The sequence below is a fragment of the Anabrus simplex genome, chromosome 1 (assembly GCF_040414725.1).
Source record: "Anabrus simplex isolate iqAnaSimp1 chromosome 1, ASM4041472v1, whole genome shotgun sequence".
NCBI lineage: Eukaryota > Metazoa > Arthropoda > Insecta > Orthoptera > Tettigoniidae > Anabrus > Anabrus simplex.
The window spans coordinates 789349995-789365972 of record NC_090265.1 but is presented as its reverse complement, the minus strand read 5'-3'; the positions used below and the strand labels follow the sequence as shown (position 1 = coordinate 789365972).

Genomic DNA, 15978 nt, shown 5'->3' with positions numbered 1-15978 from the left:
TGAATCGATAATATGATCGATCGATATGAATTTTCTAAACCTTTATTATCTTAACGCCAACAACTGTGTCACACACACAATATATAATACTATATAATATTTCCCGCTGCGAAACGTGTTCCTAGCATGAATTCTATAGTTTGGCTTTGCTGTGTAAACAACAACAGTACGAGTACTTAAATTGTACGCCAGATGTCGCACAGCGATGATAAGCGATTCTTAGTTTGTGTTTCATAGGTTGCCAATACGAATCTCCAAAGATAACCGAAGTCGACCGATTCAGCACTAGGCTGTAAATCTATCACTAAAAAGTGCGCAGATAGTACCTTCCTTACCTATTAGCAATCGACATGAGAACTGTCTCCTGGGTCGTTTACGGGTTCTACGTCATCTGCTTAGATATTAGGCGGGTTTCAGTAAAATTTAAACTATCTACGAAATTAGAAATCAAATCTAAAAATTCGTGGTTTATTCAAGAAATAATTTGAATGTGAATTTTAAACAAGACAGTATAAGTCGAACTCTTACTTGTTCGATCAACAAAATCAACACTGATAATTACAATGCAGAGGAGAGATGTACTGGTTTTAGAAGTTTTAACTCAACTGCCTGATGGGCATCCTTACTAGAAACCACTATCACAAGAGTGAAGAAAAGAAAGTCTGGAAATCCTTAAATTCGGCTTCCTTGTGAGACTACATGAGCCATCATAATGATTCGTGATGATCCAGCCCTTGTAACACGAACTCTGAACTCTTGGTATAATTAAGGCAGTCCAATCGGTATGTGCCACACAGTGGTTGTATCGCATGGACCCTTAATGAATCGATGTAACCTGCGACTATGTCATGGACCGACATCTAACTTTGTGATTTACTTTAAAGTCATTGTGGATGATGACCGCAAGGAAAATGATGCTACAATTGCAGATGGCCTTAATCTGAGTCACTGAGGTTGACGACCCCATGACCATCCAACTTTCTAAGCTGAAGGCTTAACACAATTAAGTTACAGTAGTTGATGGCCAAGGTTTCCACTTTACTAATCCCATCGCATTTAATGCTCAACCAATCAAAGTCAAATAATACAACAGCAATAATGCTCACAACCTTTGTGGCATTAAAAATCCTTTACATTCTGACATGTTCCCTTAATCGTTACGTTAAAATTGAAGTTTCACAGCAAAATAAACTAAGATTTCCAGAAAACATTTTAAGTTAATCACTTGGTTTAAGTTATTTCTAAAATACGGTTTCCACTGAGTTAAATTAAAATGATTTTTGTAAATCCTAATTAACAACAAATTCCATCTCCCCGGACGAATGATTTCTTTAACAAGTCCCTACTCAATTTTATTGACGTAATTTTACTATAACATTTATCGTCACTCGCGTCGTGGAGACTGGAAAATTACATTTATTTCCTAATAATTTTTTACATGACGACACACCACAAGTTTAATTTAACACTAACAATCATTAACACTCGCTTTGATACCCCTAATTATAAGTCCTCAGATCTGCACAAGTGTACTCAACATAAAATAAGCCAACGCTATGTCACCTCCCAACAGGCATTTAAAATAAAGCTTTGTGCATCCCTCAAAAATAAAATCAATAACTACCACCAATACTATACCTGGAAATGGTTAAATCCGCTCATTATTGTTTAATTTCCGTGGCTTTAAATACACGTCCAAATCTCGGTTAAACAAGTTAATATTAAAACATGCGATCTAATAACATACACATTACTCAATGATAAGAAATTCAATTAGTTTCTTTCAAAATTACGAGCTCCATTCTAAGGAGTACAATCTGATTTTCAACACGTTGAATAAAAAGACCCGCAAATTACAGTTATCTTCCAAGCAGCGGTCTACGTGATCAGCTGTCCAGCGGAGCGGGCAATCCTCCTGTCTTCGCTTAACAAAAACCATATGTTCTATTCACGTTTTGACTGGTCTTTAAAGAATGATATATACGATCTCGCTGATAAAATCACAAATCCGACACTCCTGGCCCAAACAGATTATACGCAGAGATTTACTTTAAGATGTCACCCAGTATTCATACATATCACGAACATACACTTTTACGTGGAATCCATCACAATTTCCATCTCAAAACATTAGACAAATAAATCTCTCGGGTTCGCACAGAATCTCCCGGCATCATTTACAGGCTACTAACCACCTGATTCACAAAATCCTACCTCAACTCACATTTAGCAAGACTTGACCACTTGCTTACACACGACAAAAATCTCGACGACATTAAAATGGAATATAACTCTTAGGATCCATAATGTTGTACACACACAAATACTCTGATAATGAAACATCTCCGCATAACGTGACCTCGTATTTCTGAACTGGATTTCACACAAATGACTGACAAACTTTACCGTTATTTTCATCGTCAGTTATACACAGTTTAAAACGGACATAGCAATCCCTTCGTGACAGATATTTATCGATCTCGCCTCGTAACTTTCCTTAATAAAAAATTTACATTGCTCCACACGACATCGTGCCTTCATCCAACTGGAAATGAGTAACTACGGATTTCTTATACAAATATCGTCATAATTTCAAGCAGAAAAATTTCACATCAGATTAAATATTTTAACTTGACACCACAAATACAGAAAAATAAACGCACGGAAATGACAATCTACTTCAGACATTATATTGTTTCATAACCATCACTTGACTATTTTACAACACTTCACACGGTACTTCGCAAAAATTCCTAATTTATCCAAGCGTTAAAAACCAATGACTTTTCGTCATATTTCTGACATTTCACGAAATAAATGGGTGACCAAACTGCGTCACAATTACACATACAAAATAAACGGTGACATCATGAAACAAATAAACAGGTGGTCACGGTTTTCATTCATCTACCTTGGACGTAAGCCAGCTTCCATCGTGTGTGTTCACCAGTAACTCTCTGGTATTTATTTAGCCATTTTAACACTTTTTTCTTCACAGGTAATTTCATTCATATTGATTCACCTGAAATAAAGGCACATAAAAATACCCTTCACTCGATATTTTCGCGGACCGTACACGACTGTTGTAATATCGATCCCACACGCAATACTTTCAACACGATATTATTAAAATTTCACTTATAAGACTGCGGCCTACAATGACCTTCCTTTCACATGTTTATTAAATACACGTTACAACAAAAAAATATCTCCACTTAGAGACGATACTCCAGCCACATCGGCCAAAATCTAAGTTCTCAATTGGACTTAGTCTAATAATCGCCGATAAATTGTACAACGGTACGAGATTCCTCCTCTAGCTCAAATGACACAATGCGGTTAATTTCAAGATGGCGCTCCTATTTTATAGTCTGTACCCCCACTGTTAGGCATTTTTCCTTTTGCTGCCAAGAATATTACATATATTTTCCGACCTTGTGGAAATGTATTGAAGGCAGGTTTTACAGTAACCCAGTACTTGCTAATTTTATAGTGACGTTGTTTATGAATATTTACGATTATCTCGTAACAAATTGACAGGTTAAATGACCTCGTTTGATAGGCACTGTATTTTTATGACATGACGTAGTTTGAACAGACACGCGCGTCTTTTGCCAGTTGTCCCTTGGAAACAGATTAGCAATCTAAAGTCTGTATTACTAAAGACCAATTGTTCTACAGGACATTTACCTGTATGTTTCGCTGCTAATTCTTTTTATACAATATATTTATCAAACCTACACTTTCATAGTGTCGATGCTCCATTTACAAGTGCAGGTGACGTCATTTTTCTTAGCGTGAGAAAGAGAGCCATTCTTCCCCCTGCCACGTGTCGTTCCGGTGAGAAGAAAATAATGTATCTGAGCTCCTCATTTCGATTAATATGGGTCCTCGTGTGGTAACTTTAGGACTCTGATTCCTTATGACACAAAGGTCATGGGTTAATTAAGTATGTATGTATGTGTATATCTATGTACGTGTGAATGTATTTATGTGTGTATGTACGTATACGTGCATGTATATATATGTGTGCAAGTATGTATGCATGTATGTATGAATGTATGTGTGTATGTATGTATTATATCCTCACAATGGATTCCGGATGGAAGATAAAGGAACCATTGAAGTTTATGATAGTAAGGAAGTTAACGGGAATCATGTGAAAAGATACGTCCAGTCGGTTTACGTCCAGGCACATGGACAACTCGAAATAATTTTCTCGACTGAGTGATAAGTTTAATAAAAACGGAATATATAGGAACCCATAATCTCAGAACTCCGTGGTATCTAAGTAATGTACGTCAAGAAATGTGATATCGAAGTACAAGCAATTCATGTCAAATAAAAATGTTATATTCGACGGGAGTGTAAAATTATTCTTTATATGTGACGTTTAGTTCCATAGAATGGATTAAATGACACACCTCAAGTTCAAATTCATCTGCGCTGGCTATGCATTATGTAACTATTATAAACATCTACAGTACGAGTGATCGAGAATTCGCTTATGAAGCATTCGATTGGAGCATAGTTGAAGAAGGCGACGTGAAATTGTTAAGCGTGTTCCTTAATAGAGTTCCCGATAGTGAGAGTGACTTTTGTCAAGGAGAATGTTCCTCAAACGTCAAAAACATATAAAAGGAGGTTATATGCCAATGATTTGTTATTAATTATAAAAACGCGTGCCAACATATTATCGTTATTATAGACCAAGGTTTCGCTTTATCAAAAACAATGTTATTAAAAAATGAAAGAAGAGATTGAGCATCGATTAAGACACACATACACCTTAATAAAGAAGTTAGTCACAGATTGTGTGAAATTGAATAATTATTGTATGGTAATTCGCGAAGTAAATTATAAAGACACGAAGTACAGCGTTTAATACTGAAATAATAAGGCGAGTGTCGTAAAAAACGCTAACATATTTATTTTGGTGTTTAATTGTATTGTGCAAGTTTCAGGTGTCATGATGCCTGGCTGTATGGAGAATTGCTGTTGTAAAATATCAACCAGTGTGGTCATGCAGGTCTAAACTGGGTTGGAACCGGACCTGGAAGTGTGCCGAAATAAATAAACCACGAGGTTCCAACGAACAGACGATGGAGCTATGCCTTCAAGAGTCCGTTAAGCACGATGAGTACCCAAGAACCTGTCTCTTTCCTTTATTCTATTAAGTGTGTACATTACATTAGTGTACATTTTCTTTCACATTTTTAATGTGACGTATTTATAAAATATAACTTGAGCGACATCATAAGATCATCACTAAGCAATTCATGATATCTGTGGAAATTATAGTACCGTATGTGCGATGGTTATGGTATATATAATTTTGTTGGGAAATAAGCATTGCGAGCAATATAATGTAGTGCTCAAAGAATCCTAACAATGTTAATGGTGAAGGAATTGAAATAAGCGCTCTTCATGCTAATATATTGAAATGATTTTAAGATATAGACAAGCTCTTAAAGGTTGATAATTGTATGTTCAAAGATAATATTTCCCGAAAAGTACCTGCATATTGGACATGTGAATTGTCATGAGTAGTTTCTTTTTTGCTAGTGGTTTTACGTCGCACCGACTCAGATAGGTCTTATGGCGACGATGGGACAGGGAAGGGCTAGTAAGTGGAAGGAAGCGGCCGTGGCCTTAATTAAGGTATATCCCCAGGATTTGCCCGGTGTGAAAATGGGAAACCACGGAAAACCATCTTCAGGGCTGCCAACAGTGGGATTCGAACCCACTATCTCCCGGATGCAGGCTCACAGCCGCGCGCCTCTAACTGCACAGCCAACTCGCCCGCTATCATCGGTAGTATTAACCCGAAATACGATTATTAAACGAATGTTACTTAGTTGGATAGATTATTGCAGTAGGAAGATCTTCGACCCCAAGTGATATTAATGATATATGCGAAACATATTATGTTTGGGAATAAAATCAGAGTTATATTGTGTAATGTAGAACTTAGCATTTCCTATTAAGTAGTAGTTGTTGTAGTATATATAATAATTTCGTGTGGCTAATTCTAGCCGAGTGCAGCCCTTGCAAGGGGGACCCTCCGATGAGGGTGGGCGGCAACTGCCATGTGTAGGAAACTGCGTGTTATTGTGGTGGAGGATAGTGTTATGTGTGGTGTGTGAGTTGCAGGGATGTTGGGGACAGCACAAACACCCAGCCCCCGGGCCATTGGAATTAACCAATGAAGGTTAAAATCCCCGACCCAGCCGGGAATCCAACCCGGGACCCTCTGAACCGAAGGCCAGTACGCTAACCATTCAGCCAACGAGTTGGACGTTGTTGTAGTGCGCATGTCTTATAGATATTATTAGAATTTCGGGTCTTTGAAGGAGAATCTACAGGCGGATCCAAGTGCTAAGGAGTCATGAAAATCCTAAATCTTGATTGCTTTCAGTGGTATTACGTAGTCTGATGTTTGTTTTATTTAGGTTTAGCGATTTGTGGATTTTATGGCTATTATTTATTAGAGACCAACTACGAATTTTGTTTTGAATGTCCATGATTATTTCATTCTAAGTTCCACGGCGTTGTACACGTTGTATTGATGAACATTCAAGTTGTTAATCAGGGTTTCGCTTATTTACGCGACGATTTCGACATTATTTTAATAGAATATCGGAGGACAAGGTTTTGATCAACAAATGATTGGATGTGAACGAACGAGTCTTTTCTTTATTTTCATGTCGGCGGACATAAATGAATAATGTAAATAATCACATTGTGAATTAAATAGTTAAGCCCTCAGCAATTTTCATGTTGAAATTAACGAATTTTCTGATCTGTTAAATTAATGTTAGATTGATTGCCAACATATCCATTTGATTATCAAACATTGGAGCGCTTTACAAGCGAAAGGTACAACAACCAACAAAAGCATATTAATATATATTTTAACTGCGTTAATGATCACATTCAATTTTTGTTCATCCAATCATGTTGTCAGGTTTCAATTGTTATTGTTTGTTATATTTCATCATAGAATTGATTTGATTACATCGGAACATCCTTCTAAATAAAATAAATTTTCGGTTTTGTCATTTTTAGACTAAGTGTTAGTATAGCCTCAAATACTCATAAGATGCAAAATTTCATGGCGTCGACAAAAACATGATGATAAAAACTATGAGTTGTAACCGGTACTCAAATGAATCTGCAGGCCCGCGAGTGGATTTTCATGGGTCTCCGTTGAGAAAAAGTCGAGGCACACCCACAACACTTCTTCGAAACATTAATCAGAATTACTTATGAACGGTTACAGTATGTATGTATGTATGTATGTGTGTGTGTGTGTGTGTGTGTGTGTGTGTGTGTGTGTGTGTGTGTGTGTGTGTGTATGTATGCATGTATGTATGTATGTATGTACTGTGGCTCCTCCAACCACTACTCTTATACCTTCATCTCCTTCACACAATGTACATAACACTTGTTTGAGCGCCAGTTGCTTTTTAAGAAAAAACAACAAAATTTGGTAGAGAATATACCTCTTATATCAATTATCTCAAGGCGTGAGGTGATAAACTCACACATCTGGCAATATACAGGGATATGGATCTGGACAATATTAGATTACGTTTGCATTTCCACAATTGAGGATTGTACATGGAACTAGAATCACTTATTATAATTAAAATAAAACTGAGTTTATGACTATAATTTACGTCACAATGAAAAGCACTGACGTGTTTTAATTTAACAAAAATATATATGTAGTGAGATTTGCGGTAACATTTAAAAAGAAAATTTAATCTAAACAAAGAAAGCTATTGGCATGAACTTGAAGTGAAATGTGATATCGCCGCTGATTACATTCTTCTTCATGTTATGAATGCATAACATGTCTGATGCTTTAATTACCTGATGTCTGCATATACCGCTGATGAACTTGAAATTCCTGGAAAAACCTATGAGCTGAAGTCGGTAGCTGTCTGCTGTTATCTTCTTATGTAACCAGGAGTGGACCTACATGCCATGTACGCGTGTAGTAAGCTCCAATGTAGTTACGTCCACTCAATATATTATAAGAAATTGGAAAATATTATTGAAACATCTTGTGAAGTCCATCCTCACAAGAAGATGGTGTTTCTTTATCAGCATAGTACCCGTCTCTGCTCGGATACAACCACCACTTGTAGACCTCCTCGATTATTACAAGACCTCTTCAAACACAACTCTTAGCTCTGACCATCACTCTAAGACCACTTCTTCCATTTGATACATCTGACTGATACATATGATCTGATACCTCTCACCACCGTTGCATCGACTTTTATAACCTCGTGATGACCACTCGTTTCCCTACTCTCGTGTCATCCCTTCCACCTCAACATACAGTAGCTGGCGAATACAGACACTTGGTCGCAATCACTTGCCCACGCACTGATGTCATCAATCATGTGTCGTCTAAGCGTGCCCAAGCGGATTGCAGATGCCTATGCTGCATGCGTCACCGGGAAACCTCCTTGCACATAACATTCTCATTAAACATAGCCTCTATTGCAAAATACTCTGCCAGCTCATCTGACCAGAGATACAAGCCACAGCATGACTATATCAAACCGACAAATCTCACTTACTAATATACAGCATAATTACAAACAAATTCCCTTAACCTATGATTAAATAAAATAATTTGCGTGATACCTAATTATTACAGTCTAAATGATGAGAAACAGAATATAAAATCTAATGAATCGGGTTAATAATAATAATAATAATAATAATAATAATAATAATAATAATAATAAATACTGAATGGAATCTGTAACCCTGTTGTACGGTTACAGCATGTATGTATGTATGTATGTATGTGTGTGTGTATGTATGTATGTATGTATGTATGTATGTATGTATGTATGTGAAAATTCGGGCATGCAGCACTCAATTATATTTTTAAAGGCACATACAACGTTTCATTCTGCCAACCACGTCAGCTCTCTGAAATGATTCCTACAGACCGACATTGTAGTTCCGGCGCCAGAGTTACATGATTAGGCTGGTCAGTTCCTTTCCATTCCTCCTCTAGCCAACAGCACTTAGGCGACCACACACGATGTTGTTTTAATTTAGGAAATTTCACGCGATCCGCTGTTTCTAGACGGCTACGTTGTTGACATTAAAGCACTGGCTACTGTAATAGTTGGAAGATTTTTTCATGTTCTAGCACTTCTTTCAAACTAGGGTAATTTAGGGTAGCATTTTGATCATGTTAGGGTAATCTCCTTGGTGCTTGGTCGTAACGCTGTATCCCGGCTAACAACATCACGACCGACCCCAACTTGATGTATTCTAATATACTTTTTTCCACCTGTGGGTGGAGGCGGTAAAGTAACACCCATGGTGTCCCCTGCCACTAAAAGGGCCCCCAGGTGCTTCCAACTTGGAGCGAGGGCTGGCGTCCACGGGGCCCTTAACTGAGTCATGACATGCTTTCACTTACTTGTGCCAAGTTCCTCACTTTCATCTATCCTATCCGACCTCCCTTAGTCAACTCATGTTCTTTTCTTACGGTATAAGAGCACTCAAGACCTAGGGAGTTTTTCATTTGCATGCCCTTCGTGGCCCTTGTCCAATATTTCATTTTTCGAAGTGTCGGATCCCTTCAAATTCTTTCTCTCTGATTAGTGTTATGTAGAGGATGGTTGCCTAGTTGTACCTCCTCTTAAAACAACAATCACTACCACCACTGTGCCACCTCTTTGTCACTTGTAACAGTCTGCACTGTTGTTATTTTCACAAGCCTCGAATTACATGCGATAACTAACCTTGGCGATGCTGGAGATACAAGTGCCCTCATGTAGACACGGAGGGACCTTGTGTTTGCCGCCCTCGTCCTGCGGATCTCTCACTCTTGGAGGGAAGTAGAACCTGAGGAAAAAAACACAACATGGAGTGTCTTACAGGCCAGTGGATTATATTTTCAATAATAATAATAATAAGAAGAAGAAGAAGAAGAAGGAGAAGAAGAATGCAGACCAGCACAGAGGAAGGCCTTTCTTAAGAAAAGAAATTTGTTCACCTCGAACACTGATATAGGAATTAGAAACGTGTTTTTGGAGACTTTCGTCTGGAGCGTGGCATTGTATGGAAGTGAAACATGGGCGATAACTAGCTCAGAAAGAAAGATAATACAAGCCTTCAAAATGTGGTGTTACAGAAGAATGCTGACGGTGAGGTGGACAGATCTAATCACGAATGAAGAAATACTGAATCGAATTGGTAAGAGGAGATCGATTTGGCTAAATTTGACCTGAAGAAGAGATAGAAATATAGGGCACATCTTAAGACAGCCAGGACTTGTATAGTTGGTTTTTGAGGGAAGTATAGGTGGTAAGAACGGTAGGGTTAGACCAAGATACGAATATGACAAGCGGATTAGAGCAGACGTAGGATGCAGTAGTTGTGTAGAAATGAAAAGGTTAGCACAGGATAGGGTGGGATGGAAGGCTGTATCAAAACAATCTATGGACTGATGACTCAAATAACAAAAATATAGTTTGGGTTGGTACTAAGGTCGCCTCGGTGTCCATCCGAGATTTAGTTCTCACAACAAACTGCCTTGGCTAGCTTCAAAAGTTTCGACTACAGCCCGGACGTATAACTTTTTACTGGCTTCATATGTGAAGTAGTTTGGTATATTTGGCAATGACAGGCCCAATGTTTATTTTGTCTATTTCCCCCTTTGCTGCGTTTTGTAAGATGGAGGGGCTCTTTCCGCCTTTGCTGGCAGGGCCTAGTGTTTACAGTGCACTATGTCTTCTGGTATAGGCTAGAGAAATTTTGTTACTTTCATAGATCTGTCTCTGTCTTATCCTTGGCTTTGACAATATGAAAGTGACTGAGGTATGAGCGATGCTAGTAATGCCAATCTTTATGCAGCCAGTCCCTGCTATGAATGGTGTGAAAATGTTGCTCATAGGGTCGGTTGGTGTATGCATTTCAGTGGGCTTGGCAGACTGATATGTAATAGCAACTCTGGCTCGGTGAGGAAAGCAACAGGAAACAACCTCACTCCTCATTCCCTAGTACGCCTCTTCAGTGATGCCTAGGCCATCTATGACAGCTGATGGCAGAGCTATTGAGGATCCCATCAGCGGAATCGCTGACGGACTGAACATACATAGGGCCTCTTTAGTTTGCCCTTTTTTAAATTTTATTTTTTCCGTTTACTCTCCAGGGTTGATTTTTCCCTCCGATTCAGCGAAGGATCTCACCTCTACCGCCTCAAGGGCAATGTCCTGGAGTGTGAGACTTTTGGTTAGGTATACAACTGCGGAGGAGGACCAGTACATCGCCCAGACTGCCTCACATGATTTGATTCACTTCATCTTCATTAGCTCCTCAACTGAGGTTGGCCTCAGGGAGGAAATCCGGTTGTAAAAATATCTCCCCCTGTGGGTGGGGGCAGTAAAATAAAACTCACAGTATCATCTGCCTGTCGTAAGAGGCGACTAAAATGGGCCCCGGGGACTCTCAACTTGGGAGCGTGGCTTGGCGACCACGTGGCCCTTAACTGAATCCTGACATTGCTTCCGCTTACTTGTCCAGGTTCCTCACTTTCATCAATCCAACCGACCTCCCTTGGTCAACTCTTGTTCTTTTCCGATATAAATATAGGCATTCGAGGTCCAGGGAGTCTTTCCTTTTCACGCCCTTCGAGGGTCTTGTCTTTTTTGGCCGGTACCTTCATTTTTAGAAATATCGGATCTCTTCCATTCTCCCCTATGATTAGTGTTGTGCCCCCATGTAGGAAAAGGGTAGGCAGATAATTCCCAGCGGCTCAATTTCTTCTCAGGGTATCCATCTCTCAAGTAAAATCTGAAGATTTTACATTAGGTCTCGCTTAACGTGAGTTCGAAGAGAATGCCGGTTCACCGAGGATGTAATACCAAATAATTAATTCACCTGACTAAAGTACCAATGATGTAAGTCCTTGATAAATTCAAATCAGGCATCAACTCAGTCAATTACTTTCTTGGCTTACCAACTAGCTTATCAACTACGTACAAGGGAAATAATTCACCACACACAAATTCTAGAAAAAATAATAATATTTATTTGAATAAAAGATTGCCCTAGGAAAAAGTAATGTAATTTAGGGTAGTATTTGCTTTGTTACTATGTACAGATAATAACTCAACGTCACCGGTGGCTTGTAAGAAGAAAAATAAATGCAATGTTAAGCTATTTACACCAATTCCGAAATGAAGTCAAAAATGGAGATTACTATTTACAATTGATCACTGGACATCCACAGTCTTCATTGGAAGCAAGTCATTGAGTTGACGCAAATACCGTTATGATGTTTAGATTGCTCATTATCATATAAATAGATCTGAAAAAAATGTACAGTTTAGCAGAATGAAATGTAAAATAAATAAATGGATCTGAGTTTGAATATGAATATAAATATGAATCTAATCGTAAATCTGAACATAAACTTGAACATAAATTCGGACATAAATCTGAACTCATTTAATTTGGTCTTTCTTCTATGATGCGCTTCGGTAACGACTTACGGGCTAAGGCACATTTCCCTAATGCATATTAAATCTGGCTCCTAGCCTAACATTTCCCTATCCATTATTCTCTTAAAGAATGTAAATTCAAATAAACTCTGTGTCAGAATAAATAAGTTATCTATCTAGCTTTCCACATAATTTTTGATTCACATACACATCTATTTCAGGCTCTATGTGCTCTCCCTTTGTCATATTCCGTAACATTTCTCATCTTCGCAAGTTACTCAAGTCATTTGGACAGTCAGAATGTAAATACTACGCATTTATGCTCGGAAATATATTACCGCATTTATAAATATCATATTTGCATTTGGCCATGAACACCGTTATAGAATACATCATAATATTCTCGTACTTGAAATACAGCATCTACTATTGTCATATAATCCCATCAAAATCCCAATTCTACTTCAATGTATATCACTCATACCTTAGTTTAGGTCATTCTCGCGGTGTGCTCAGTTTCACGTACATGTATCATTTCACACAAATCCTTACCTCTTATAAATGTGACATGGCATTTCCTCAGATGCAGGCAATCCTTGCCCTCTCCGTAACATATAAATAAACATCCGCATTTCATTATACATTGATTTATTTCGCCGAGTTACCAATATTGTAACATGATTTCAACATTCAACTAACAACTTCATTATTATAACCTCCACTACAACATGTCGCGATTGCTCTTATATTATCATGCCAAATATGTCACAATTGCCTTTCTTACAAACACATCTCAATAACGTTATATATCATAACCTCAAATTGAGTTCCATACTCTTATGTTGCGGAGCAAAGAGTACGTGATTCTACACATTCATCTCAGACGCGCGGACCAAACATGACGTAAACATTTAGTATAACCAATACGAGATTTATCAAAATTCCACAATGTGTCAAATCATTGCTATCAGCTGTTATAAAAGACACTTCCTTCAAATTCTCGTAACTCATTAGTTATTCTGACCAAAAAATGCGGTGACGTGTATGTAATGTACTAGAATCTTATTCTACACTGCTTGGTCGTATTACTATAGACTTAAATACCTTACACTTCACTTCCATTCTTCACTTGCATTCTTAATTCAATGGTTTATATAACCAGCTTATCAGCACATGCCAAAAGTAAATGTATACGCAAATCAAAAACTACGTAATTAAAAATGTAAAGACTTAGCTCGCTTGTCGTTACATCTGGTCCAGTTGTTCCTCCTCCACTCGGATGTCGTTAGCTCTGCGGTCAGGATGTGGGTTAGTCATCTGGTTGGCCGTTTCTTTCCTCATCATGGGTTGATCATCTGGTTGGCCGTTGCCTTCCTTATTGTGGGTTGGCCATCTGGTTAGCCGTTGCCTCCCTCATCATGGGTTGGTCATCTGGTTGGCCGTTGCCTTCCTCATTATGGGTTGTCATCTGGTTAGGATGTACCGCTCCCCAGTTTGGTCCATCATGCATGCTTAGCAAGCACACATCATATTACTTCTGCTGATAACAAAAATATACATTTCGGAGCAGAAAATTGTCATGATACGATCCATCTGACAATAATAATTCTCCAGTTGTTATTCCCTTTTCTTGCTCTCTGAGATATAACTTTGATCTCGTCGGGATTAAGTTCTCCGTATATATATCAGCTCTTTCTGGGAAAATCTCGAAAATTTATTCTTCTTCTTTCTTGAATTAGACCAAGGTAGTCTTCTTGCCGTATGAAAGTATTTCTCTTGGGTTTCAATTGGTCCCTCCTTACAGAATACGACGCGATTGCTCTCGGGATCCTTCTAGGCGTATATCACCGTATCTTGCTTATTTTTTAATATTTTAATTAACTCTGGTTTGTCGGCCGGTGAATTATATTATTTGTCTTACAACGACGATCCCTTTTCTCCAAGAATCTCCTCTAAATTCTTGTATCGTCTTTCAATACATAGCTCGTTTACCGGTTACGTCTTCACTCTTGCGATGCAGATTTTTAAGATGAAGTTTTTTAACAATCCCTTCGCTTCTATTTTTTTTTGTAAAACAGTTCACTTGACTCTCTACTGTCCCGTAGTGCCTTCAATATTTGTCCGTTCTCAGACATGCATGGCCTTCTATAATATCGCACTACATATATATTCCTTGTATCTCATAGATCGGATAGGCCATACCTTCCTTCGGCGCCATTTTGAAAGCTGTCTACGAGATGTAAACGGGCACAGTGTTATACAGAGGATGGTTGCCTAATTGTACTTCCTTGTAAAACAATAATCACCACCACCACCTGTAAACACATGCTATATAATTCTATCTCTCCTGATCCCCCTGTGGGTGGTTGCGGTAGAACCCACGGTATCCCCTGCCTGTCGTAAGAGGCGACTAAAAGGGGCCCCATGAGCTCTTACGTGGGACCGTTGGTTGGCGACCACGGGGCCCTTAGCTGAGTCTTGACATTGCTTCCACTCACTTGTGCCAGGCTCCTCACTTTCGTCTATCCTATCCGACCTCTCTCAGTCAACTCTTGCTCTTTTCCGACCCCGACGGTACTAGGTTGCGAATCTTAGGGAGTATTGTATTTTCACGCTTTCGTGGCTCTTGTCTTTATTTTACCGATACTTTCATTTTTCGAAGTGTCGGATCCCTTCCGTATTTTCTCTCTGATTAGTGTTAATAGAGGATGGTTGCCTAGCTGTACTTCCTCTTAAAACAGTAATCACCACTACCACACATCTATCCTGATTCCCGACTCCGTATCAGGATACGGGATAAGGAATGGATATGTAATAAGGATTTAATACTTTCTTACCGTTCATAACGAAGCTAGAAACGAGGAAACCGTTCAATTCTTGTTCAGAATTCCCGTAGAAAAATGAAATAGCTTATGGCTTTTAGTGCCAAGAGTCTCCGAGGACAGATGCAGGTCTTTCGATTTGACACCCGTAGGCGACCTGCGCGTCCTGATGAGGAGAAATGATGATGAAGACGACACATACACCCAGTCCCCGTGCCAGAGAAAATAACAATTTATGGTTAAAATTCCTGACCCTGCCGGGAATCGAACCCGGGACCCCAGTGACCAAAGGTCAGCACGCTAACCGTTGTGTTATGTTATGGACGGCAGACGTTGAGTGATGTTCTGATGTCTTCATTGATCATCTTACCAAGTTTCGTTGCAATCAATTTGGTCCAACCCATACTGCAGTCCCCTTGTTCAATAACCTGCTTCCATCGCTATGTATTTCAGGAACTCAGGTATGTCCTCGTTTTGGGCACGTTTTTAGCCTTTCGCCACCACATTTTAGGCCCGGCTGACTCGCCATTGAAATCTGTATCACTTAGGAATTTTATTCCAACTCGCTTCTAATTTTATTTCCTGTGCGACTTATGTCGCTAAATTTAATTGCATCTTCTCCGTCCGCGGTGTTATATTCCACCGTTCATATACGATGTATTATGGTC

At 38.8% G+C, this 15978-nt stretch overlaps 1 protein-coding gene across 4 annotated transcripts in view; it reads right to left on the bottom strand.

The window, feature by feature from the left end:
* Nucleotides 1–15978, bottom strand: part of LOC136873501 (transmembrane protein 135) — a 277976-nt gene that overhangs the window by 42532 nt on the left and 219466 nt on the right. For all 4 annotated transcript variants that reach the window (XM_067146708.2, XM_067146707.2, XM_067146706.2 and 1 more), the window contains exon 5: nucleotides 9786–9888. In XM_067146708.2, coding sequence (XP_067002809.2) covers nucleotides 9786–9888 — 103 coding nt within the window. The remainder of the gene's footprint in view (nucleotides 1–9785; nucleotides 9889–15978) is intronic.